This window comes from Borostomias antarcticus, assembly GCF_949987555.1.
Source record: "Borostomias antarcticus genome assembly, chromosome: 8".
Classification (NCBI taxonomy): Eukaryota; Metazoa; Chordata; class Actinopteri; order Stomiiformes; family Stomiidae; genus Borostomias; species Borostomias antarcticus.
In genome coordinates, this window is record NC_140241.1 from 5,623,252 (window position 1) to 5,649,267 (window position 26,016).

The 26,016-nt window shown below is 45.6% G+C and overlaps 2 protein-coding genes across 6 annotated transcripts; one reads left to right on the forward strand and one right to left on the reverse strand.

Annotated features, from left to right (window-relative positions):
- Positions 1 to 1,750: 1,750 nt before the first annotated feature.
- tax1bp1b (Tax1 (human T-cell leukemia virus type I) binding protein 1b) lies at positions 1,751 to 16,436 on the reverse strand. 5 transcript variants are annotated; one of them, XM_084441640.1, is made up of 18 exons: positions 16,304 to 16,436; positions 14,521 to 14,710; positions 11,401 to 11,503; positions 10,934 to 11,124; positions 10,333 to 10,491; positions 8,685 to 8,833; positions 8,459 to 8,549; positions 7,785 to 7,970; positions 7,361 to 7,612; positions 7,027 to 7,206; positions 6,846 to 6,918; positions 6,550 to 6,668; positions 6,266 to 6,391; positions 5,497 to 5,583; positions 4,637 to 4,823; positions 4,230 to 4,390; positions 3,184 to 3,269; positions 1,751 to 2,821 (listed from the first exon to the last, which is right to left on the reverse strand). In XM_084441640.1, exons 2-18 carry the CDS (start codon positions 14,695 to 14,697, stop codon positions 2,620 to 2,622), a joined length of 2,529 nt encoding a protein of 842 aa, XP_084297766.1. In that variant the 5' UTR covers positions 14,698 to 14,710; positions 16,304 to 16,436; the 3' UTR covers positions 1,751 to 2,619. The 5 variants fall into 5 exon arrangements, with proteins under 5 accessions (XP_084297766.1, XP_084297767.1, XP_084297765.1 ...); XM_084441641.1 differs by having other exon boundaries at positions 3,184 to 3,251; positions 4,637 to 4,826; XM_084441639.1 differs by having other exon boundaries at positions 4,637 to 4,826.
- A 653-nt stretch (positions 16,437 to 17,089) lies between these two features.
- Positions 17,090 to 25,723, forward strand: hibadhb (3-hydroxyisobutyrate dehydrogenase b). The gene is made up of 8 exons (XM_084442620.1): positions 17,090 to 17,170; positions 17,999 to 18,159; positions 18,289 to 18,398; positions 18,519 to 18,640; positions 23,816 to 23,949; positions 24,061 to 24,137; positions 24,246 to 24,402; positions 24,984 to 25,723. Exons 1-8 carry the CDS (start codon positions 17,101 to 17,103, stop codon positions 25,143 to 25,145), a joined length of 993 nt encoding a protein of 330 aa, XP_084298746.1. The 5' UTR covers positions 17,090 to 17,100; the 3' UTR covers positions 25,146 to 25,723.
- The last annotated feature ends 293 nt before the right edge of the window (positions 25,724 to 26,016 follow it).

Genomic DNA, 26,016 nt, shown 5'->3' on the forward strand with positions numbered 1-26,016 from the left:
GCCACTTGTATAATTTTGTCCCACTAGTGATGGGCTACACTCTTTCAATGCAATGACAATTCAAAAACAAAAATCGGAATGTTTTGTTTTCTAATAAAATACTAGCCAATATATTGAAAATGTATTATATACTGTAGATATGTGTACAGTTTATGTACAGTATATGCATACTATATGAATAGAATAGAATAGAATATGGAGATATACACTTCCATAATCATATGTTGAAAACGTATGCTTTATTATACCTTTTGTTATTTCAAGTGTGCGCTGACAGAAGTTCCAGATTCTCCTCTCTTCTACGCTCTACCTTTTTTCCGAACTTTTTTTTGGGCGTCGGCAACGAAAAGATGATCTCAGGTGACAATTCGCCAGCATTTCAACACCACAATCCTGCCCACTGTTCTGATAGTGTTACGGCTCAGCTGTTCCGTGGAATCCGTAGTTATTCCCCGTGTTCCGTGGCCCTCCCCAGGCATGTGACAGGTCCTCACCTCAGCCTGCTGGATATATTAAGCACTTTCTAGTAACCAGTTGCCAACTCTTTTTGAATGGTTTATGTTGCGTTGCCAGTATACAGCATCTTGTCAGCTTTATCCTTGCTGTATGTAGTTACTATATAGTGAGGAGACAAAGGAACTTGAGTGTGCCTCTGTACTAGATTTCCCCTTTGATTTTAAGGGAAGTTTGTTTTTTTCACCAGACCTCCAGTGTTCAATGTTATGAGATTATGTATATGGTTGCCTTGAACTGGAGACCATAGCATTCCAAATGAGTATATTTCTATAGCAAGATGATTCATTTCTAGCCTAGTCTGAGCTAGACCTTCATGCTCGACATTTGTATGGAGACATCCTGGTCCAAGTGATGTGCTACTGTAGTTCTCCTGTCTGCCAGACTCCTGATGTAGTCTTTTAAAAAATGATGTGGGACTCCATCCTTACATAACCAGAGAGACCTACAGTTGAGTGCCACATATTTCCTTTTATAACCTTGTTGAATACCGCCCGTTTGAGTGCAGCACACAGGGTTTGAGTTATGTGGGAGCCAGAGGGAGCTGAGCTCCCATGAAAGCAGTAAGATCATATATGTACTTGTGAGTCAGCTACATTATTGTAATGTAATGTCATGTAATACATCTGTGGGGGTCGCTGATACATTACCAACAACCATTATTTTAATCATAAATAATGCCTTTTTCAATGTAATGAGTATTATTTACGTTAACAAGATGAATGGGCTAAAAGGTTTTCCACAAAACTCGAACCCTGGAAGCACAGTGAGTGCTGTGTGCCATACTGAGGTATCCTAGAACCACAAGGTCCAGGATTCCACCAGGGACCAGAGAGTGAGGGCTATCAATTCAAACATCATCACTGCATGGAAGTCAATGTTATGAAACTACCGTTTATATTTAGATAAAAATAGTTACAGTATTATACTGCCAGTACAGAAGTATTTGATATATTGTGTAAAGTGAATGTATTGTTATGTTTCAGTGTAAGTGCATTAAATTATATTTTCGTATGTTTCTGGAGAACAATCTTGCCTGTATGTGTATTGTAAAGGCAACACAAAAAGTTGCATTGGGAACTGACAGTGATGTACCGATGTACTGTACTTTCTTCTTCAACAACAAAAATATGCTGCTTCATAAATGTAAACCTGATTACATTTGAAAACAATAAAATGGCCTCTGATGTATGTCACAAAATATGTCCAAATAAACAAAAAGCAGGATATTGTTTCAAACAGACATTTTATTAGTTCAGATTTTCTTGATACATGGGACTCACACAAAGAAATGAACGGTCTCTATGACAGGAATAATTTATGAAGTAAATAACTAAGAGAGAAAGAGATTGATAAAACAGTGGCATGCACTGATCAGCAGAGAGATGAGGCATGAGTTATTTAGCCAGACACACAACTACTGTAAGTAGAGGGTAAAATAACACAATCTGAAGAAATCAACTTATACTAATGCAGGAGAGGTCTCTTTCATCTAACATATACTGCCAAGGCCTTAAAACATTATCCTAAAATAGATTATTTGATAACATATGATTAGGTCATTTGGTGTAATCACAGAAGCAATAATTTCTCCCTGACTGCATATAGTGCACCAAGGCTGCTTTCTAAAAAGAATGAATACCTGACTTGAATACTATGAAGCTTAGGGGGAAGCATTTGGTTGGGAGGGTTCAATGTATGTTTGGTAAACATGGAGCCACTTTCCCTGATTGATTTAAGTATAGTTTTTAATACAGATCTTTCAAAATGGTTTGGAGCAGAGGTGAGTGTACAGAAGTCAAATCCCCCCAAAATAACAAATGTGAATCCAAGGGACTACTCAAGGCTTGTAAAAGACTGTTTCCCCTCTCAGATAGCCCTCAGTTAGAAACTAAATTTAAATTCGATAACGTCTTTTTGGAGAATCACACCACCTTGAAGGTCTTTTCTCTAAGCATACTGTAAGTTACAAACTGAAGGTGAATAACAGTCCTAAAAGCGGATCTTCACACCGTTACATGCGGAAAAGAGTGCAATGTGAGTTTTAATTCAGTGGCAACACACAGCTAAGTGGACCGGATGTCTTCGCTCTACGTGTCCAGGCGTCTAGTCGAAGTTGAGCATGTTGCCGTCAAAGTGGGTGAGCACGTGGTTCTCGAAGATCTTCTGGTCGCAGTCCAGCGGGAACTGCTCGCTGCACATGGGGCAGACTTTCCAGTGGCTCTCCACATGCTCCTCGAATTTGCTCTGGTCATAGTTGGGGGGGAAGATGACCTCACACAGAGGACAGCGCTTGTGGATCTCCACGCTACACAGGGCCAGGAGAAAGAGTGAGAGAATAGAGGTGGAAAAACAGAGAGAGAGAGAGATAAAAGAGGTAGAAAGAGAGAGGTGGGAGAGGTAGTGAGAGAGAGCCAAGTGATGATGTTGGCAGACCAGGAGTGCAGGCTAATAGAGAGCATCTGTCTGTAGTCTACGTGGGTGGTCTGCTGGGACACTGAGGTGGGGGGGGGGTCTACACAGCAGAACAAACACTTTACACATGCTATGTTGCACAGGTTTTACATGGGAAAATAGAGATAAAAATACTAAACTGCATGTAGTGATCAGCCTTTCGGACAAAGTGTGTGTGTGTGTGTGAGTAAGTGAGTGCAAATATGTGTTAGTTACCTGGATTCAAAGCAGAAGGGTGTCTGTCCATCATTCAAGAATGGGCTGTGGGGTTCAGTCGCTGCCGGCTGTTCATTGGCATTGCCCTAGGGACACAGTAGCTTTAGAAACAACCACACATCAAAAACACCAGGACTCGACAGAAAAAAAGAGTGTGCCCGCGTGCCTGTGAGGTTTGAATAACATTTGCTCTCTGATCGTCAGAACACACCTGCATCCGACTGTGCTGACTGTAGTCTGACTGTGCTGACTGTAGTCTGACTGTGCTGACTAGTCTGTGTTGACTGTAGTCTGTGCTGACTGTAGTCTGACTGTGTTGACTGTAGTCTGACTGTGCTGACTGTAGTCTGACTGTTGACTGTAGTCTGACTGTGCTGACTGTAGTCTGACTGTGTTGACTGTAGTCTAACTGTGCTGACTGTAGTCTAACTGTGCTGACTGTAGTCTAACTGTGTTGACTGTAGTCTGACTGCTGACTGTAGTCTGACTGTGCTGACTGTAGTCTGACTGTGCTGACTGTAGTCTGACTGTGTTGACTGTAGTCTGACTGCTGACTGTAGTCTGACTGTGCTGACTGTAGTCTGACTGTGTTGACTAGTCTGTGTTGACTGTAGTCTGTGCTGACTGTAGTCTGTGCTGACTGTAGTCTGTGCTGACTGTGCTGACTGTAGTCTGACTGTGCTGACTGTAGTCTGACTGTGTTGACTGTAGTCTGACTGTGCTGACTAGTCTGACTGTGTTGACTAGTCTGTGTTGACTGTAGTCTGACTGTGTTGACTGTAGTCTGTGTTGACTGTAGTCTGTGTTGACTGTAGTCTGACTGTGTTGACTAGTCTGTGTTGACTGTAGTCTGACTGTGTTGACTGTAGTCTGACTGTGTTGAGTGTAGTCTAATCAAGAAAGGATCTCTCAACGTCATCACTGCTCTTCATCCCCCCCCCCCCCCCCCCCCCAATCCTCCCTGGGAGACACACACACACACCGCCGGCTCAATGCTCACACCGTCGGGCCGCCACTCTGGAGAGCGAGGGCTCGCGGCGACTCACGTTATTGTTGTTGTTCTGCTGCTCCTCGGGGTCCTCCAGGCCGTCCGGGCGGCTGAGGTTGCGAGCGGGCTGGATGCACACCACGTTACTGTCCCAGGAGGGCGGGCCCACGGGGGGGAGACGCAGCAGCTGGTCGTCAGAGAACTCGCCGTCCGCTCCGTCTGCAGGAGAGACAGACGCACACACACGCACACACACACAAAATATATTCAGTTGAACACAACCAAGTCTAAAACTGGATGTATTTGTTTTTAAATGAAGTTCTCCAAGATAAATAATAGGCTCTGAATGATCTAAAACTGTTAAATGTTCTTTGAGTCTGGATTAGACTTTTTTGTGATCAATTTCCTGGACTGTGCCGGCGCCCCTTCACCAGATAACAGTAAGGGAAGAGGGTGGAGGTCTACCTCTTGTGTCTGAGGTGGAGTACGGGTTCCCAAAGTGCAGCTGGGCGGGGCTCTGGGGGACCAGCAGCGGTGTGGGGGTGTCCTGGGTGTAAGGGAGGGGGTACTGCAAGAACATGGACTGGATGCTCTCCAAGCTCATGTCCTCCGCCACCTGCTCTGTCTTCCTGGGGCTTCCCTTCTGGAGCTCCTGCTGGGAACCACAAAGAGAACAACGGCCACGGAACGCTTAGAACATCGCTCTATTTCTATCCAATGCCGTGCCCTGTTCTTGTAAACACCACAAATCTCGATTTTTTTGCATTAGCAAGAAGTTCCCTGAGACATCAGCATGTGTGAACAGTATTGACGTATGTGTCTGGGAGGTGAAGACAGGAACTCACTACCTATTAGACAGCTTCTCTGCATCAGAGCTCTCTCTCTCTCTAGACAGTACATCACTGGCCACAACTCCTAGCAGCTCCGGGGCTGTGGACTGACTCGCTGCTTGCTCTCTCACAAACAATTTAATTAGCATCTTCATTAAAAAGAAACTCCTAATTTTCAAAGGGAATGGAAGGCTGCGTTTTATTGAAGTTTGTTGCAGGCGCCAATTTAATTTAGTCTAAACCTCAAATTGGGCCATTTTGCTCCTCTTAGCTGCAACGCCATTACCTCACGGCGTCTTTTTGGTCAGCGTGGACCTAGCTGTGGTCCAGAGTAATTGAATGGAAAATAAGAACTCACTTGCTTTGCTTCCCAAATTAGAGAGACATGTTAAACCCAAACCATTAGGAGAGGGAAAAATCGCTGTTTTCAGGCCATTTGTAGCCTATAGCCTTTAGTAGAAGTCTTTAAATAAGAAAATGAAAGCCATCACGAACCCCCTGGAGTTTGTCCTTCTCCTTCCCCAGAGCGGCGAGAGCATCCTTCAGCTCCTTCAGTTCACGCCCCTTCTCAGCCACCTGACTCTGCAGTCAAAGATAAAGAAAACACAAAACTAACGTTAATGGAACATTTTCTCAAAGGATCTCGCTGTTCAAGATTGAGCATTTCAATAATGTATGAAGCCAGTGTCAGATATGTTACTAAAGCGAGAGTTCGCTAGTGGGTAACATTAATAATAGCCATAAAAGGCCAGTGTACTCGCTGAAGATTGAAATACGTACAGTGTACCTCAAACCAAAACAACTCGTTTGTGAGACACTAAACAAATATCCGCTCGTCCGGAGCCAAACGCTGCATTAGCCAGGCAGCCTTAGCTGTCTCCAGCGCTCAGATAAACAGCAGTAAAATGGCCCCTCAGCGCGGGCCTGCTCGTAAACAACACTGTCACCGGGTGCGTGCTGAAGTGGAGATGCCATCAAAGGCTGGATCTTTGAGTTAGACCAGCGATAAAGCAGGCTTGGGGACCGTCACATCCAAAAGCTGCTCTGCTCTGTACAAAATAATCAAAACGGCGATACACAAATGAGCAGCGATGCCTAGCCTGTCTTCGGAGGTCTCGGGCCTGTGTAATGAATCTCTCTCATGTCTGTTCACTTCCTGCCGGGTCTCCTCAACTTCACTTACTAGCTCTGTCCCAGATCAGCCTTCGCTAAAATGCCGGCGGATCTCGTGAGAGACTAGCGGTCACCTCTGCTGCCTACTGACCTTGAAGCGGTCCTCCTCGGCTGCCAGCTGCAGCTTCAGGCTCTGATTGGTCTTCAGCTGCTCCTTCCACTTCACCTCCATCTTGGCCAGCTCATCGGCAAACATACAGCTACGCTCCTTCTCCTCCTACAGGTCGACAAACAACACCTCCGTCGTCTACTGTAGCTCGTCGTCGGCCGTCGTGTTACGCAATAGGCGCGGCCTCTTTCTACACTGTTTTGGCTGATGGATTTGGGTGCGTGCGAGAACGCGTGAGATACCGTGGCGAGCGTGAGGGTTCTTACACTCAGCATCTGTTTGCATTTCTTGTATTTGTCGCTCCTCTCGGAGGCCTCTCTGTTGATGCCTTTGAGCTTCTCCTGGATGATGGCCTCCAGCATGGGGTCAGCAGAGCCAGGGCTACCTGGGGGACAGGGAGGGAGGGGTGGTGAGGGTCAGACATTTAGATAACAGAGGCACGATAAATTAGGTTGCCGGTAATATGGGGGGCTTTGAGCAGATTATTGGAAGGGAGTGTGTGTGTGTGTGTGTGTGTGTGTGTGTGTGTGTGTGTGTGTGTGTGTGCGTGTGTGTGTAGTACCTGGCACTGAGGTGTCTGGACTCACAGACACAGGGACTGGGATGGCCTCTGCTGCTGCGCCTCTCTTCGGGTCCTGCAGACAAAATCAAGCACAATTTGTCATTGATTCTGTGTCCCCTGATGTGTGTGTGTGTGTGTGTGCGCGTGTGTGTGTGTGTGTGTGTGTGTGTACTAGACTCACCCCCTGCTGATCAGAGAGCTTGAGCACCTGTCTCTGCAGTCTCTGACACTCCTTGTACTTCTCCTTGTAGTGCTCGGCGGCCATGTGCAGCCTGAGCTTCAGGTCCTCCACCTCCCTCTGCAAGTCCGCCACGGCGGACGGGTCGGCGCCGGCGTCCTCCTCGGCCTCGGCCCTGGCCTCCTGGTGGACACAAGCGCACAGAACGCAAGCTCACACACGGGGGAACGCCGGCGTCCGCGGCAAACCCGGCGACGGTAACGAGCCGCGTGTTAGGAACGGCGCGGGACGCCAAGCGTCCGAGAGCGTAAAACAAGAGACGGCCGTCTGTCCTTACCGCGTCCTGCCGGGCTTCCGTCTTCATCTGGTCGACCAGGCGCTCCAGGCGGGCGCACTGGCCCTGGGCGTCGGCCTTGCCCTGGCGCAGGGCGTCGCCCTCCAGCCTCATGCGGTAGAGGTCGGCCATGCTGCGGTCGCGGGCGCTGGACGCGTCCCTCAGCTCGGCGGCCAGCATGGAGGACTGCTGCTGCGTGGCCTGGAGCTGCTCCTCCTTCTGACGCAGCTGCTCCTTCAGGGCCTTCAGCTCCCCCTGCCAGGGTCACAGGTCAACACACGGACAGGTCAGCACAGAGGTCAACTACGGCCTAATTAATACTGTTCCAGCTATGGCTCTTATACTGTATAAACTAGGCTTAAGTCATGCCGAGACCGGTATGTTTCGGGGTGATTGGGCGGCGTGCGGCGGTGCGGAGCGGGCGTACCGACGGCGAGGCCTTGGCCAGGATCTCTCTGTGCTGCTTGTCCTTCTCGCTGAGGCAGGTCCGCAGGCGGCCCACCTCGTCCTTGAACTGGGCGATGGTGTTCTCCTTGTTCACGTCCACGGCCTTCAGCATCTGCAGCTCGGCGCTCAGCTTGGTGTTCTCCAGCTCGCGGTTCTTCAGGTGGATCTGCAGGGACACGCGACACGGCGACTGAGACGCGTGCCGGAGGGCGGGGGGGCGGGGCCAAGTCCCGCAAAGTTATTTGCTACTGTATACTCTAGCCCGGTCTTCGCCGCCCGCGGGACATTCTGTGATTTACCGTCACGGCGTCACGACGTACCTGCCAGAATTTTTCAGTTAAAATAAACGTTGCATGACCTTAATTATAAAACAGAGATTGAAGAGGGCCCATAAAATGCTCTCGTCCGGCCCCACTCTGTGCCGGGCGAGTTAGTTTTAAGTGCAGGTTTTGACTGCGTTTCCGTGGCGGCAGCGTGCGTGCCAGTGGCGGCTCTTCAGTAGAGCCCGCCACAACAAAAACAAAAACACAGGAAAGGCGGTCGAACCCGGGACGGAACCGGAGCGGAGCGGGAACGGAGCGTGCCTGAGCTGTTCAGACCGCTCGGGAGGAAAAAAAAAACACGCTGCCGTGTCAGGGCGAGAGGAAACGTTACCTTGTACAGCTCCTTCTCGTCCTTCTCGTTCTTCAGATGGGATTCCAGGGCCTCCTTCTCCAGGGTCAGCTTCTTCACCCTGTCCTTTAGGCTGGGGGCCGAATCAGCGAGCAGTGAGTTCCATCGCCTGTCAGCCCAGCGCCTCAGACAAAGCTAGTAAACCAGAATGGCTGCCCCCCACCCCCCCCCCCCCATCCCCCCCCCATCCCCCATGTCCAGAACTCACCCGTCCAACTCGGTCTCTTTCTGCAGGCCTTTCTGGGTGACACCTATGAGGTCGTCCATCAGCTGCAGGACCCTGGCTGTGGCTTCCTCCAGCCTCCTCTTCACCTCCTCCCTCTCCTCATGCAGGGCCTGGCATGAGCTCTGCACCTCCTAGGACACACACAGGGAGAGATAGGGAGAGAGGGAGAGAGAGAGAGAGAGAGAGAGAGAGAGAGAGTGTTGACCAGGGCAACTGTAGATTAATGTGTGTGTGTGTGTGTGTGTGTGTGTGTGTGTGTGTGTGTGTGTGTGTGTGTGTGTGTGTTAGGGGAGATAGAGGCCAAGGACATACGTATTACACAGAGAACAGAGGGGTTGGAGCATAATATACATGAGACTTCGGCATACTGAAAACAACCAAAAGATATTTCGAACAGAACAGATTTTGTCGACATGAACCATAAGTTTGCATCAAGTGTCATCTTGTTTTACATCTGCCTCCAGGCTGTCAAGTTGAGAGATCAAAAGTCTGCAACGGAGGATTATATTGAGCTCAATACAACACGAAGCTTTAGATCTTTTTCCACTCCGGCTTTCCTTCCACAGTCATAAAGAGAGAAGCTGAATGCTGGGGCGGGCTGCTAGCGGAGATCAAGGCTAACCCCCCCCCCCCCAACCCCACCGCCCTCCCACCCCGTGCCAGACACCAGTCCAGACCTTGATGGATTCAATCACAAACATGGACAGCTAATAATGCAGCTCGCCGTGGAAACGGTACTCTGTCTGTCTGTGGCAGGGAGCCTGAGGAGAAAAAAGTTTGAACTTTTTGAGTGGCGAACCCGACTGCAGATAAACATGCCCTGCTGCCAAGCTGAGAGTTTGCTTTTTAACTACACGGCCGCTCACAAGCGAAGGACGTTTACTTTCTGTACAGTATGTTTATAGGCAGAATTTTTAAATCATTTTTTCGCAGCACGTTAAAAAAAAACATAAAACTTTGGTCGTAAAATTAACACCCACAAAATCTGTTTTCATCTTGAAGCCAATTTAAGCCTAAGAGGTTTACATTCATAGGGATTATCATTAACACGGTTTTAAGATACACTTAAAGCTATGAAAAGTGAATCATAACTAAAATAATACAGGGGATCATAACTGTCAAGATCAGATTTATGCGCTTGGTGAATAGTGTGTGGAGTCTTCCTTTTCAAACAGAGAGGGCATAATGAAGGCTCACACTAGGGGGTGCTGAGAGACTGTGAGGCCAGGCCAGACCAGGCCAGGCCAGGCCAGGCCAGACCAGGCCAGACCAGACCAGACCAGGCCAGGCCAGGCCAGACCAGACCAGGCCAGACCAGACCAGGCCAGGCCAGACTAGACCAGACCAGACCAGACCAGACCTGCAGGTCAACAGCAACCAACATCTCATCTCCTCACCTGATTTACTTTACGTAAACCTTATGTCCAAATAAATCTCATAAAACATTTAAATAACACATCTAATTCGATGCTCTACTACATTTATAATCTATTTTAACGTCGCTATATCAAAGTATCTAACCAAGCACACCATTTCACTCCCAGAGTACATGAGCAAAGTTCTGGAACAGGAACAACTAGAAGATTGCTCCTCTGCGCTCCTTTGAGAGTTGACTCTCTCTGGCTCTCACCTGATTCTCTCGTCTCAGTTGGGCACAGTTCTCCTTCTCCTGCTCGCACTCCTGCTGCAGGCTCTCCTTCTCCTCCTCCAGCTGCTCCTTCTCTTGATGGAGGAGGGCGATGGTCTTCACCAGCTCCTCCTTCTCCCTCTGTGCTTCTTCCAGCTTTTTCTGCAGAGAGGAAGAATGAATGAATGAATGAATATATTAATGAATGAATGTCCTTATTGTCATTGTACAAGTACAACGAAATTAGAAGAGCAAACCTTTAAGGTGCAGAACAATAAAAGTATATCTATAAAAAACTAGTCATAATAAGAGAAGCTGGTTGAGTTTGGGAAAGGTCACACCAAGCCCTGGTTATGTATATGGTATTAGATTGTGGTTGAGAGCGTATGTGAGGTGAAGACCCTGTTGGGTTGATAGTTGCTACAGTTGAATAAAGTATTGGGGTTGGCATGTTCCTTCACCCTGCCCCTGGATTAAAGACAGGGTGGATGTGCACAGCTATTCTACTAGAGTATGCCAACCAAGATGCAAGCCAACGAGCTCAGGTGAGACTGTCTCATAAAAGCCTGAGACGTGGAGGCGGAGCCGCGACGTGGTCCCGCACCTCCAGGAAGCCAGTCTTGGTGGTGACCACCAGGATGTCCGAGTTGCACTCGTCCTCCACGGTCAGCAGCTCGTCCTCCAAGGGGCTGTTGGCGCGCAGCTGGAACGGCGTGCTGGCGCCGCGGATCTCTCCCTTGTGAGTCACGTAGCAGAACTGGTAGAACTCCCCGTCGTCGTTGGGAACGTAGTATCCTGAGGGAAAAGAAACCGGTCACCGCTCACGCTGAACACACTGCAGGAGAGACACATCAGACCTTAGCTGAACCCCAGGCAGACCGATCTGAATAAAGATACCATGAAAATGGCCTTGTTAACACCACCCGAAAACCCTAGGGGTAGAATTTTTATATTTTACTGCGTCTGCTGTTTTGGTACAAAAGCCTTAACAGCCCCTCTGAAGGGGCCTCTCTGATCGTGTGGTTACCAAAGGTGGCTGAGTTATCTAAAAACATGTGGTATAAGTTTTACCTTGAAACACTACAGCTCTGTTGACCGCAGTGCCCTCCACGTAGTTGTCAGGAAGAGGGGACCACAAGAATGTGTAATAGTCCCGCGCTGTGCTCCAACCGACCTGTCGCACATTAAACACAAGGGCTCACATCATTATCATAATAACGCTAGAGCAAGTCGGCTCACAGAGGAAACACCATGAGCCCAGGACCAGCAGAGACACAACACCTGAATTGACGCAATCTGATTGTTGTGGTAAGATAAGTTTATGGCTCTACAGGGTAATAAGTCATTTTCATTCAACGTGATCTTGTCCATAACCTTGTATAGTCTAACACAACCATGAACAGTGTAAGAACATGTCAAAAAATGAGGGAGGGACCAGTGATTTAACTATTCCACTTCCTGGCTGGCACGTGTATGTGGCCATGGCTTGTGAACAGGTCCAATTGTGGAAAAGCAGCTACAACTCACCTCAAACAGGAAGAGGAAAATAGGTGAAAATTTTATACATGCTTCAAAATGAAAACCAAGATGTAATAATGTGAACTTTATGTGTTGTTAACTGATTCCTGATGAGGGGCGAGCACAGAAAATACATCCATAATTTCAGCCCGCCTGCCATAAAACTGTCAAACAAAATCAGAGTCACATTGGGCTGGCTGGCTTTCCTTGAATACATGCTAAGGCACACACACACGCATCCAAAACAAGGCCAGTCCCACTATTACACCGGCTGCACAGAACGTTCACAAGGGCGCCCAAGAACTTATGCCAGCCTAACACCTATCCAATAAAAAAATGTTTGGAAAGACACCCAAAAAACATACTTAACATTACCACTAGAGAAAAATATGACCATAATTTTCCCGGGGAAGAGGAGAGGGGGAGGGGGGTGGGGAAACAGTGGCTGCGTTCCGAATCGCCTACTACCCTACTATATAGTATGCCAAAACAGAATGTAGTATGTCCCAATACATAGTATGCCACATGCAGTATGGCAAAAATACCAGGATGACCTACTACATCCAGTCGTATTTTGCAGTATGCACGCCAGCAGGCTTTTCTGGCTATTCTGATCCACAATCCTTTGCGCAGCGGAAATGTGCGTCACATGCGCGAGTTGACAGCTGTAGACGAATGTCGCGTTATGGACAGCGACGGATGTGGGCAAATTTCAAGGCGCAATGTTATGACAAGGTAGTATGTCCCAATTGGATGCCTACTGCTTGCAAAGTACGTACTTTCTAAGGGCAGCTGTAGTAGGTACTGGTAGTAAGAAGTAGAAGTATGCGATTCGGAACGCAGCCAGTGTCTCATGCTGAGGCTACAATGATGTTAATGTCGATCAAAGCCGTAGATATACTGGATGATTGGGAGGGGGAGGGGGAGGGGGGGGTCCCACTTCCAGCAGTTAGGAACAGGAAGCAATTAAAGAGCGCATATCGTTAGTGACGGTCGTTACTGAGGGCTAGTCCTCGGCGCTCCGCTCGTTAGTGCGGCAGAGGAGAGAGTGGGTGAGAGCCCCGTGTGAGGAGGCCACAGGGCCGGAGGGCCTGCCGGCACCTCCACACCACACTGGGAGGGCGGCAGTGGACCAAAATACCGTTACAAACATCCAATCACAGCCGCGGTCTGTAACAGAACCACAACGCTGGACTAGGACTCGACGTGAAAGCCACGGGGGCTGAGGCTGAATAGATTTGTGTAACACGCAGACAAAAGCTGTTGACTAATCCGGCCTGATCAGTCATCTCATTTGCAAGCGTTCAGCATGCTTAGAATAGAATTTTCCCACATAGGCCTCGATAACCTACTTACGGAGCTGCACAAGCCTAGTAGTAACAGCACAGAGACAGGTGGTCCATGAATCACTAGAGCAGGGCTGTGCTCAGTGACAGCTTAATTATACAGGTCTGTTTGCCTTCTCCTAGGCCACTGACAACCTGTTCCAACACTCATCCACCATGCATATGCATACAACACTTCTAAACACGCCTCGCGGTAAATGTTCCGACATCACCGGGACCGAGGTTGTGCTTGCTCATGTTCAAACAAGAGCATGTACTAAATGTACTGTACATATGTACAGCACTACAGGCCAAAGCATTCACGGTGTCTTATGTATCCTATGGCCAACTCTCAGATCAGCGCAGCATCAGATGAGGGACAGGAGAATCATCCGCTACAACTAACCTTCATCAACGGAGTCTGAGGAGAGAGAAAAAAGCTGTTGCATATCACTAGGGGGAGACAGCAGCTTCATGTCTGAGGCTTGGCTAACAGCCTTCAGGCACTGTGAGTCATGAGCCAGGTATCTGTCTCCTGTGACTATAGGAGCTTGGCACCTAGCCTCCCGTCTGTCAGCACAACCAGGAACATGTGAAGGATTTATTATCCACTATCGTTTTTTTCCATCTTTACTCAGTGTTTTTGAGGCTGAGGGATATAGTGCCCTTTTGATAAACGCTCTGCCACAGTAGGTGCTTCGCTTAAGGGTAAACCGCATTGTGGCATGCCATCCAACTACAATCGAATCCTGAGCCAAATACTGATTGTGGAATTGCTCAGAACATAACATTGAGCATCCCTCAGAAATTAAGCAACTTGATCCTCCCCCCTGGCAAACTAAGATAAACCCACTTCACTATGCTTCCCACACGTTTGTGATGGAGTTTGTGGTACAGACTTAAATATTTAATCTGTTCAATTAGATTCGGGTTGACAGAAAAAGAAACAATTTAAATTGACATTTGACAACTCCTGTTTCTCAGAATGTGCTCTTTATCAGGCCATATGTCTATATCTGCCTTCTGTAAAAGACCTTGTTAACCTAAATCGAAATTTAATCAATAAAACGACCCAAGAGTGAGTGAGAGTGTGAGTGTGTGAGTGTGTGTGTGTGTGTGTGTGTGTGTGTGTGTGCGTGCGTTCCAGCCCACACAGAGGGGGGAAGCGAAGAATCACAGTGCTCATTTGATCTGAGAGACTAGATCCACATCGATTCCAGAACAGTGAGGCCATTAGCTTTCACGCCCAAATTTACCAAAAAGATGGACTGATGCAGATGGCTTTTTGCCAGTGTGAATCAACCTTTATGTTTGTAAAATATGTGCATGGGAGGAGGGGATAACCCACCTTGAATATGCCGACCCAGTCCTTCTGGTGTGGTTTGATGAACTGGGTGAGAGTGTAATGGCACTCCAGTGCAGCATGGGGCAGGTAGCTCTTCCCCACATTCTGGAAGATGACATGGGCAAAGTTTGAAGTATCCATGGTGTTGCCAACTGAGGTCCCGTCGAGGAACAGCGCCATCTATCACTCAGCACTGGTTGCAAATGAGAAAGGAAGGAAAGGAAAACCCTGGTTACTCTCAACTCATTATCCTATTTATTAGATTTAAACATACAATAATACAAAATAAATTCATTAAATTATAGGTTATAACAGATCACATGTTCTCAAGATAGAAGAGTAACAAAATATGTTGCTGATATGTTGGTAATAAGTGGGCCTATTTAACTCCAGACTATTTGTCAGTCATAGGGGTTTTCACTGTGCAAGCAACTGATCCCTCCTTGAACAGACATTGTGTCATAAACATTTGGGTGGTTCCCATGCATTGTACTGGGGTTCAGAGGCTCATCTGTTCCTCTGCTCTTCACTATGCCAGTGACAACAACAACAACAACAACAACAACAACAACTAGTCCAAACAAAAATATGAACTGATAATATGACTGTTCAACATGTAGACCGATGTTGAATGTTGTTATATGCTGACTTTCATGTCACTGTTGGTACAGAATCTGCTGACATCTGCTAAATGTGATATTTATCAATACTTCCTGTCTATACTTCTTCTCCACAACATGTCCCCAAGAGATAAGAGCATGGCATCACAGCACATCATGGGGAAAATCTTTAAAAGTGGCCAAGGCCTAAATAATACGCCTATCAGAATAATTAAAGTTAAGCTCGGCCATTACGTTTAAGAACGTAGGGGGGTATGTAGGCTACTCTGGATGAGCAGGAGATTCCTGTTTTTGTGCAGTGTTGTTCTGAGCAACGCCACAATCACTCATAGCATGACATGTGTCTAAAACAACACCAGTAAATAGAGAGATACGGTCGAAGAATTCAATCATTATTCAATCGTTCAGTCAACCTATGAGTAAGGTCTACGTGTCAAGGCACTGTCAATAACATGTTGCTAATACTCTCTTGACATAAATGTCATAGTGTCAAAATGAATCACCATCGTTCTTGAAAAGCCAACGAGGCTATAGACATTAATAGGAAATTGATCATTTTAAATATTTAGCTAGCTAGCTACCAATGAGGGCCTCATCTTCCAGTTGTTTAGGTGAGGCCACGGGGTTGTTTTATAGATTCATGCGAATGGAGACAACAACGTGCATAAGTTAGCTAACTAGTAACCTTTACCTTCGTTTCTAGTCTATGGGCCACAATGTTTTTGTTTACCTTTAACCATCTCGCAGGCTAGCTGTACTATGCTAGCAAGCTTAGCTAGCTAACGTTACATCTCAGCGTCCCACTACTACAACGCATATCAATTACATAGCAAGGAGGAAGGCCCACTTTTTCAACTCCCTTGTCTTTTCCACATAAACCGGGACATTGTGAATCGTGATGGCTCCAATAATTAGAGAGTGATGAGGACCCTCTAGCAATTCCTTGGGTTTCTAACAACGTAAATATGAAGTGGACAGGTCAACCTTGTACGATGTCCCCCCTCTCGGAGTCAGATAACGTCAGCTAACTTAATGCTAGCTACATTAGCCGTGGGCTTGTTGACTAGGCCAGGCTGAAATGTTACTAAGTAACCACAGCAAAACGAAGAGCAAATGCATGTCTTCTTTCTTCTGTTAGTAGCCATTCATAAAAAACGATTACATACCCTTGTGCCATTCTGAATTGTAGGTGAAAGCCAAAGGCCTCTGGTAAAATAGCTCCTGACGCAGTTGCAGCTGTGGTTGCAGTTCATTCCCCGTCCTCCTCTCTTCCTGGAACAACACAACGTTAAAGTCCCCTCGCTACGTCATTTCCGGAATCTGTCATGGTGGGAATTCCATATGGTTGATGTAAAATTGTAACAATCCCAAATCGGTTGCGGGAATTATGAGAAACATATGTGGACCCAAAAGAGAAACAGTTAACTGTAAGTGTAGCTAGGCTAAAAATCGATACAGACACCACGGACTTTTAAAAGGAAATAGATACATAATAGCTAGAAGAATAACCATGACGTCAAATGACCAAAGTCCAGTACTCAGCCAAGCCAAAATTAAGAAATTAGAATTAACCTTGGAACATTTTTCAGTTGTTCAAGTCGAATAACCTATTTGAACAGTAGTGTTCTTGTGCTTGATTGTAAACAACTGCGTGGAGACATTTTAAAATAATAATCACATTTCAGATAAATTGCTAAGTCTATAAGTGTGTCAGTAAATATAAACGTTATACATGGAGAAAAATGTCTCGCATACACTTCCCAGACAATGTTATCAAAAAGTCGTACGTCGACAATTTTGATTACATGCCCTTATGAGTCTAGAAAAGCAAACCTTGAGATAGCCCGCCCTGTTCATTTCCATTGGACGCAGAGGTGAGGCATTCTCTCTGTGAATGGTAAGAAAGCGAGTCATTTACAACCTACCCAACGTCACAGTAATCGGAGGTCAAGAGAAAAGAAGCATGGCTGCCGTGTTACAGGGGACCTGGAAACTACTGGGAAGGTGTTCTAAGCATGTTGACTTTGCATTCGGTAAGAATTGTGTAAGTTTCATAGAGCTGCAAATTTGGCTTGCTTTCACTTAATGGAGGCGACGAAATCAACGTTAAATTGAAGTCGGACAGTTTAAACTGGGTCAGCCATGCCCCTGCAGGCTCGCTTCATTTCAATTTGGCTAGGGAGCATAGGGATACATTTTTGTTCGTTAATAACAGTTGGATATGGACACAAAACATCAGCTTCCGCAAAACAAATAGCTTTCAAGCTTACCAATGTCTTGTGGATACGAGATACGCTGCATCTGGTGCCACGAGCAACAAGTTGAGTCAAATGCGTATCCGCATCTCCACCAAGAGCTGGTACTGGATAATAATAATTTACAGCGATAATGTGATTGCGTGCTTGGGAAATGCCCCATGACGTCTCTGTCAAGTCTAAAGGTGCAATCAAGACGATCGCATGATTTTATGATTGAGACGATAGGTAAAGTAGTGTGTTTACACTGTTTTAATCCAAGTTTAAATGTAGCAAATCACAATGTAGGGTAAGTAATCTCAATGCTATCATACAAGGAGTGACTGCTTCTTGAAGGTGGGAGAGGAATGGCATGAGACCTGGCTGACCCCCGAACATTGTATATTATAAATAGGGCTTATGTTTGAATATAGAATAGAAAGGTTTATTAGCCATGTGTAACAAGTACATAAAAAGTACAAGTATTGTTCATGAGTACATTTCTTAAGTAAAGATTGATGGGGCAGGGTTGCTTTTAGACAACATTGAAATAGAAAGACATGTCAGGTATGAATTATAGGCCTTTAAATCAATACTGTGGCTAATGGGACGTTTCCACCATTCCAGCTTCCACCAGGTCCATGGCCTCAAAGACCCAGGTGGGGTTCATTGGACTGGGGAACATGGGAAACCCAATGGCAAAGAACCTGCTGAAACATGGGTACCCAGTTATTGCTACGGATGTGTTCCCAGAGTCCTGTAAAGAACTCCAAGAGTTGGGCGCCCAGGTGGGACTGATCACTCTTGCATAAAGACGAGGAAAAACATAGACTGTATATGATTCTTATCATCAGTTTCATTCAGATGCATGACCTACGTTTCACTGCTTGTGCCTATGGACATACCTGTGTTCTCAGATTCTAGATAATCCTGCTGACGTGGCAGACAAGGCAGACCGCATTGTCACCATGCTGCCTTCTAGTCCCAATGTCATTGAAGTGTACACTGGACCCAATGGGATTCTCAAGTAAGCACATCCATCCATCTTCTCTTCCTTCTTCCAGCAATGTACTCTAAACATTCACTTTTTGTCTTGTTTTGCTCTCAAGGAAGAATAAGTGTATAAAGCATGTATTTTACTCTCTAGGAAGGTGAAGAAAGGCTCACTGCTCATTGACTCCAGCACTATTGACCCAGCTGTTTCTAAAGAGATGGCTGTGGCTGCTGAGAAGATGGGGGCAGTTTTTATGGATGCGCCTGTGTCAGGAGGCAAGTACTGACTCTGGCCAGAGCTTCTCTGTATACACCTCACTATACACCTAACCAAACTATACCTGGTATACACTATACACAATGTATATATATATATATACTGTACATATGAATTATATGCTGAGTATAGTTTGGGTATATTATTGTGCGTGGCTGGAAGCCAGCGCACCTAGTTTGTCACTCCCTCCCTTCCTCCCTCCCTCACTTACTCCGGACAATGTTGGCCTGCATCTCTCTGTTGGCACCACTAGAGACAGTAGTCCCAGCACACCAAAATCAAGAAGGACACTAAAATCAACCCGCCGATCTCCACTGCACAAGTAGAGTAGTGGTGAGAGCATTGCACTCCCACCCGGGAGACCGGGGTTCAACACCCGGTGGGGATGACTTTATGGGACTATTCCCCAAACCTCCACATGTTCATCCTTTCACTCCAACCTTTACCCCTTGCCTTATAGTCCAGATCCTGTCCCAACTCCAACCCTTATTCTAACCCCAACCCACACTAGGGACTGGAAGAAGGACACCAAAACCAACCCGTCGATCTCCACTGAGTAGTGGTCAGAGCATTGGACTCCCACCTGGGAGACCGGCGTTCAAGACCCGGTGGGGATGACTTTATGTTATCATCAGTGTAACTGCTTTAGCCACTGACCGCTACTATTAATGTTATGGAAGCTGCCGCTAGTTGTTGTGAGCTCATGAGCTAACTGGCTATCCCGCTGTTATTGTGCTGGATTAGCATTGGAAGCATTGGAACTGATCTGTCCAGGTGACAAGACCTATCTTAATTTATTAGACATTATTTCATGTCATTTCAAATCACAGCTATTTCTGCATCACTAGCTTCCGTCCTACCAGTCCTGAACAGAAACAAGCCAGCCACGCACATAAGCCAGGCTGGACCTGGCCTAGTTTAAGATATGAGATATAAATGGATGGCAAGCACAGTCGGTTTCAAATACAAGCACCTGGAGTTTGATCTAATGACCTTCATAAGCAGTCTAAAAAAAAAACAGTCCAGTTACACACTGATTTATTCCCCTTTTTACTCAAGAGAAACAGGAGTCAGGAGCCCTGTATTTCTATCACCATCACACAGTCTTGTGTCTTCACCATGTCTGTTGCCATTTTTCTTTTGTGAAGTGTGTTGGGATGAACTCTGTGATTCTACACAGGACGGCAGTCTTGATGTCAGAATAGGTTCAGGTTCAAATGGTCAATACTCCATCGTTACCTTTGATGATTGACATAATGGCTTATCCTGTCGTGCTACTTTTCATGTAGATGTGGGTTTGTAAAGAGCAGTATACCTTCACTTGAGTGTGTGGGAGGTAGGACAATGAAGGAAAGCGCTCTTGGCCTTCAGAAATGTTCCCAGCCATAAAACTCTCACACCCAGTATTGGGGGTCTACACACTCTCTCACACACACATACACACATAGTTTGTTTGAACCCAGCCTTTCAACTTGAGGAAAGCCATTTTCTATGAATAGAAGCTGGCTTATTTTACGATGGGTCCTAAAGATTAGCAATGATTTATACGCTTCCTTCCTGTGGCAGTGCACGTGGATTAGGGCTGTCTCGCTTCCTACATTGAACTTGGATGGCGTAGGTAGTGTGTGTGGTTAAAGCACAACAAATTCTACAGGTAACACCTTATACTGGAATGTGTTCCACCAAGCAGGAGTGCTGGAATTAAGCTTCGTATCAGTGGTCAGAAAATGCTATCCAGATTGACATTTAAGTGCCTATGTAGTGAAGCACCCCCTTTGTGAAACTACTGAAGTCTACTTGTGGGGCAGTTTTATGGGGTAGGGTTGAATATTGTCATACTTGCCAAACCTTCCTATTTTCCTTGGAGACTAATGATTTTCATTGCCCTCTCGCGGTTTCCCCCAGGGTCCCAATTCTCCCGTATCCTGATCTATGACACAATCTCACACTTTCTTTTCCTTTTCGTTATCACAACCTGTTTCTGGCACTGTGACTCTAATATTCTGCTGTTTTCACCCGGACAGCAAAATGTCTACACCAATTGATTCGTTTCCATGGTTACATGAACATGAATAAGTTCAGAAGAATTATTCCCCCAAGATGGTACTGGTGGTGGCTCATTTCGGGTTCTGGCTCATGGACTAAGAGGAGCGAATTATTCAGTATTCTGTCCTGAGATTCTTAAAATTACTAGTGCAAGTGCCCGTTGGGGGCCTATGCACGTTCTGCAGAAGACATTACATTAGTCTATTATTACTTTTATCCAAAGCGACTTACAATAATTGCATTTAACATAGGAAAAGTCAGTGTACTGCTACTTGCCAGAATTCACAATTGCATTTCCTTTCTAAAATCAGTGACTAGGAGCATAATCTAGTGCCGAGAGCGAAGTGCAAGAATAACAAACTAAAAATACAATAGGTGCTTAAGAGGGAGGATCGTGGTAGTACTTCTTGAAGAGGTGAGTTTTGAGCCTGTGGCGAAAGATGGGCAGTGACTCTGCTGTCCTGATGTCAGTGGGCAGTTCATCCCACCACTGCGGGGCCAGGACAGAGTGCTAGTGCAAAGCGCATACATACACTGTACAGAGTGCTAGTGCAAAGCGCATACATACACTGTACAAAGTGCGAGTGCAAAGCGCATACATACACTGTATAGAGTGCTAGTGCAAAGCACATACATACACTGTACAGAGTGCTAGTGCAAAGCGCATACATACACTGAAGCACTAGCAACATGTCCATGAATAGAAGATGGACAGTGCTGTGTGTACAACTGATTTAATTAGACACAAATAAGACTTGACATGCTAATAAACAGTATTACTACAGCTTTCACTTCACTTATTGTGATTTTGAGGTTGAGGAGTTCCGGTCAGGTCAGGTTGGGGTTGGTGAGGTTCCCAAGAGTTTCTGAGGCTGAAATATGACTTCATCTGGCGTTCCAGATTACATTTTTGCCAGGAAACTTGTAAAGTCTGATGTCCTGAGGCAACTGGAACGCAGCATAAGACCCAGCTCTATCCCTCCTTTTTTAACTCTGCCCTTTTGGTACCACACTGAGCTGATGAGCTCATACACTATCCTGATATCAAAATAAGTTTTGCACTACAAACTGTACACAGACACCTACACTGATTCTTTCAAAGGCCTTCGTTTATTTTGTTTACTTAACAATTAAGATTAACAATGTTGATCAACCAATCCATGTAAACAGAATAATATTGATACTCTTAGATAGGACTTGTGATTTGTAAAGTATCAATCTAATGTTTGATTGCTCTGATATTCTCTCTTACTAAATTCTACATTTTCTATACTTTCCCTGTTGTTGGATCCCATCCTTTCCTTGTCACACCCGCACACCAACCTACATGCTAAATACTGAGAATGTGAACATTGAACATTACATTACAGTCATTTAGCAGATGCTTTTATCAATAGTGACTTAAGTAATTGAGTAACTTGAGTAATTGCACACATGGCATAACTCAATCTGTGGTTATTTTGTTGAATTGAGTAACTTGCATGTTTTATAATTACTGTTGTAATTACGGTTGTTCCCTGTTCTTTCTGGAGCTGTAAACAACAATATCTTGCCAGTTTTCTGTTCTTTATTTTTTGCCTCTCCCACCTCGAATGCGTGAGAGAGGTTTGGCAGCTGCACAGTTGGAAAGAGTGCTTTTTTTCTGTAGCAATAATAGGAAATCCACAAACCAGCCCTCACACCATAATCATTTCACAAGAGGGAGGAATAGACCAATTGAACATTAAAGATTATCATGCTATCTTATTGCATGGCCTGTTTTCACATTTTTCCCAAAGCACGGGCAGCTCATACCTCCTTAGGCCGTGAGAATGGTCACAGTAGAAAAACTTAACATCAACACAATAACATAATAATAATAATAATAACCCACTCTGACCAGTCCAGGTCACGCACGCGCACAGAAAATATCTCTCTCTCATTCGCTCCACAAATTAGTGAGGAAGTAGGCTAGCCTATTCAATATGATCCCGCAAGGAATTCTGAACATATACTGGCCATGCAACGTTCTCCGTAATCTGCAAAGTCTGATTGTTAATTCCTTGTGATAATTATTGTTTATTTTTATCACCAGTTAATCTAAGGTTATGATTGAACATGCACCTATTCAACAATATTCATAGGCCACGTTTCACTAGTATGTTTGCTTTTTCAAGCGGCTAAAATGACGCGGTTGTCTGCGCCATGGGCATCAGTCTGTGCTTGTGTGTCCTACAGAAAGTTAAAGTCGCTTGAGGTTCTTTTTATATTATGGTAAATAGACTGCACTTATATAGCGCTTTTATCCAGTATTAACTGTTCACTCATTTTAACTATTAACAATATGATACATTAATTATCACTGATATTTTAATTCACTTTTGACTTTCGAATAAATAGCTTACAGTTCAGACCAAACAAAAAAATATGATGGGACTATATGCCTGCTCTATAGATAAATCTAAACTAGAAAAGCACACACATTCAACAGCTGTACATGCTGACAACATGCGTCATGGGTGGGGGACGACAGGTTCCATGTGTACTTTTTAATAATTTAGTTGAGCAGTGAATCTTAATTGTGTGTGTGTGTGCAAGATGCAAGTGTGTTTACGTTGTGTGCTGATAGATCTGAGGCCCTCCACACACTGTGTATTAGTTAGGGCATGGCCAACGAAAACTTGACTTTTTATGTATAAACTTTGACACTTTCAGTTGCTTGTTTGAGATTTTGATACATTTGGTTTGAACATATATCTCCCATTCAAAATGGTGGTTTTCCCACCTTATTCATGTCACAGAGAGAAAGACCTTTTACATTCAAGGATTCCTTGCAGCAGACTGAACAGAATTTCAATCGAACCAGATTGAACAAGTTCTCAAGCATGTTTGTTCATGCACACCCACTAGGAATATTAATGAATCAAATTAATCTGAAATTGTATTAGAATGGGCCTTATGCACAAACATTGAACTTGACCTACTTTATTTAACAGCACATACTGTTTTAATTACACTGACTATACACTTGTCAACACCACTACATACGCCCCCCGCACACACACACACACACACACACATATGTCCCTTGTAAGTGTACTTGTGCTGCTGGTTTGTCTGCTCCTTAATGTATATGTTGATATTTCCAGGTGTGGGGGCTGCTAGCTCTGGAAAGCTGACCTTCATGGTGGGCGGAGTCGAGGAGGAGTTCACTGCAGCCAAGGAGCTACTCAGCTGTATGGGAGCCAACGTGGTGTACTGTGGTCAGGTTGGCACTGGACAGGTATGTATAGAGTACACCCGTTATGTAAGAAGTGTGAATTATTCTAAATGATCAGTAATCTTACACAGTTTTCAAGTTATGGACCACTAACCAACCTGTGGTTTGTTGCAGGCAGCCAAAATCTGCAACAATATGCTGCTAGCCATCGGAATGATCGGAACGTCTGAGACAATGAATCTCGGGATGAGGTTGGTCATGGCCTCTGGCCAAGCAACACTTATCACGACTGGATATCTGAGATTTCATCTCAAGTAATGTGTGTTGAATTTGAAGAAAATGTATCTTTCTGCCGACAGACTAGGCCTTGATCCCAAGCTCCTGGCTAAGATCCTGAACATGAGCTCTGGCCGTTGCTGGTCCAGTGACACCTACAACCCTGTGCCTGGAGTCATGGAGGGAGTCCCCTCTGGGAACAACTACCAGGGAGGCTTTGGTACCCAGCTGATGGCTAAGGTGGGTCTCATGTGCTGCTCCGCTCCGTACTAGCCTACATACAGTGCATCGATAAATATGGGATTGGTAGATATTTTCCCTAGAACTCACAAATATCCTGCTTATAATTACATCTCATTGCCTCTACATATGGAACGGTTTTATGTGACGGAGAGCACTATTTAGCTTGAGATCGGCCTGTGTGGCAGATGATGACTGACAAACTTGAAAAAGCGATACTTTTTTCTGTAGCAATATTAGGAAATCCACAAACCAGCCCTCACACCATAATCATCTCACAGGAGGGAGGAATAGACCAAATGAACATTTAAAGATTATCATGCTATCTTATTGCATGGCCTGTTTTCACATTTTTCCCAAAGCGCGGGCAGCTCATACCTCCTTAGGCCGTGAGAATGGTCACAGTAGAAAAACGTATCAATATCAACACAATAACATAATAATAATAATAATAATAATAACCCACTCTGACCAGTCCAGGTCACGCACACGCACAGAAAATATCTCTCTCTCATTCGCTCCACAAAGAAGTGGACTGACAAACTTGTAAAGGCGATGCTAATTCTGAGCGTTCCCTCCAGGACCTGGGACTTGCGCAAAACACGGCCACCAACACCAAGACCCCGGTGCCGCTGGGCTCCCTTGCTCACCAGATCTACCGCATGATGTGCGCTCGGGGCTACGCCGGCAAAGACTTCTCCTCCGTCTTCCAGTTCCTACGCGAGGAGGAGGAGCAGCAGTAAACCGGCCCCGCCCCCACACCCTCGTCCACAGCCTCCACCAGGCCGAGTCATGCTCCACACGGGACCGACATGAGAGTAGTTAGGGCGCGGTCGCCCGCCAAAGGAATTGACAAGACGTGTGAATTAAGGCATAGCGACAAGGGCTCAGATATACTATGACGGATCGAATGAGAGCCGCATGTCCTGTTGGGAGTTATGTTACCTGTGTGATCCTGCCTTTGTAAACGCAAAGCACTCCTTAAAGCTTTAGAAGCCAGGGGCTTTTGATGTGTGTGGTGGATCTCAGAAGTCACTGTTTTAGGGGTACTAACCACGACCAATCCTGCAAATGGTGCCCCCCATGCTGGAGTCACAGTGAGAAGCTGACCTGGGCGCCACCGAGATGATGACTCACTTCAAAAAATCACAATCTGATTAATTTCTGCCACATAGGTTTTTGCACACTCCCACACTTACTCCTTAACCACTTTGGACTTGGGAGCCTTCTAAGTCACCCCAGCTTCATATTTGTTTGATTTAGATTTCTGTTGGTGTTGTTTTTGTGGTATTTACTCTCTCGGCGCTGAAGTGGATAGTTTGAGATGTCTGTATATGCATTTAATGTATATGTCAGATCTGTATATGCATTTAATGTATATGCATTTAATGTGTTTGATAATAAAGGTAAAAGAAGGAATAGGTGTTGGTTCATGGTTATTATTATCCCTGTGAGACCATCCTGATCTCGCGAGGTCACATTCCGTTTCTATCCTCAGATCAGTCTGGACAAGCTCAATAGAGATCCATTTGGGCCCGAACATAACTATTGGCAGCTACGGGTGTGGTTTAGGTTTGACTGTTGCCTCTGGGTATGAAATGCGCTATACAAATA

Excerpts from the sequence above, each read along its gene's own strand:
- tax1bp1b (XM_084441639.1), bottom strand. The coding sequence starts at position 14,697 with ATGGCGCTGTTCCTCGACGGGACCTCAGTTGGCAACACCATGGATACT. Across the intron at positions 8,550-8,684 it reads AAAGAGACCGAGTTGGACGG|CCTAAAGGACAGGGTGAAGA; the intron begins GTGAGTTCTGGA and ends TTCGGCCCCCAG. Across the intron at positions 7,613-7,784 it reads TGGCCAAGGCCTCGCCGTCG|GGGGAGCTGAAGGCCCTGAA; the intron begins GTACGCCCGCTC and ends TGACCCTGGCAG.
- hibadhb (XM_084442620.1), top strand. The coding sequence starts at position 17,101 with ATGGCTGCCGTGTTACAGGGGACCTGGAAACTACTGGGAAGGTGTTCT. Across the intron at positions 18,399-18,518 it reads GGACCCAATGGGATTCTCAA|GAAGGTGAAGAAAGGCTCAC; the intron begins GTAAGCACATCC and ends TTTACTCTCTAG. Across the intron at positions 23,950-24,060 it reads GTCAGGTTGGCACTGGACAG|GCAGCCAAAATCTGCAACAA; the intron begins GTATGTATAGAG and ends GGTTTGTTGCAG.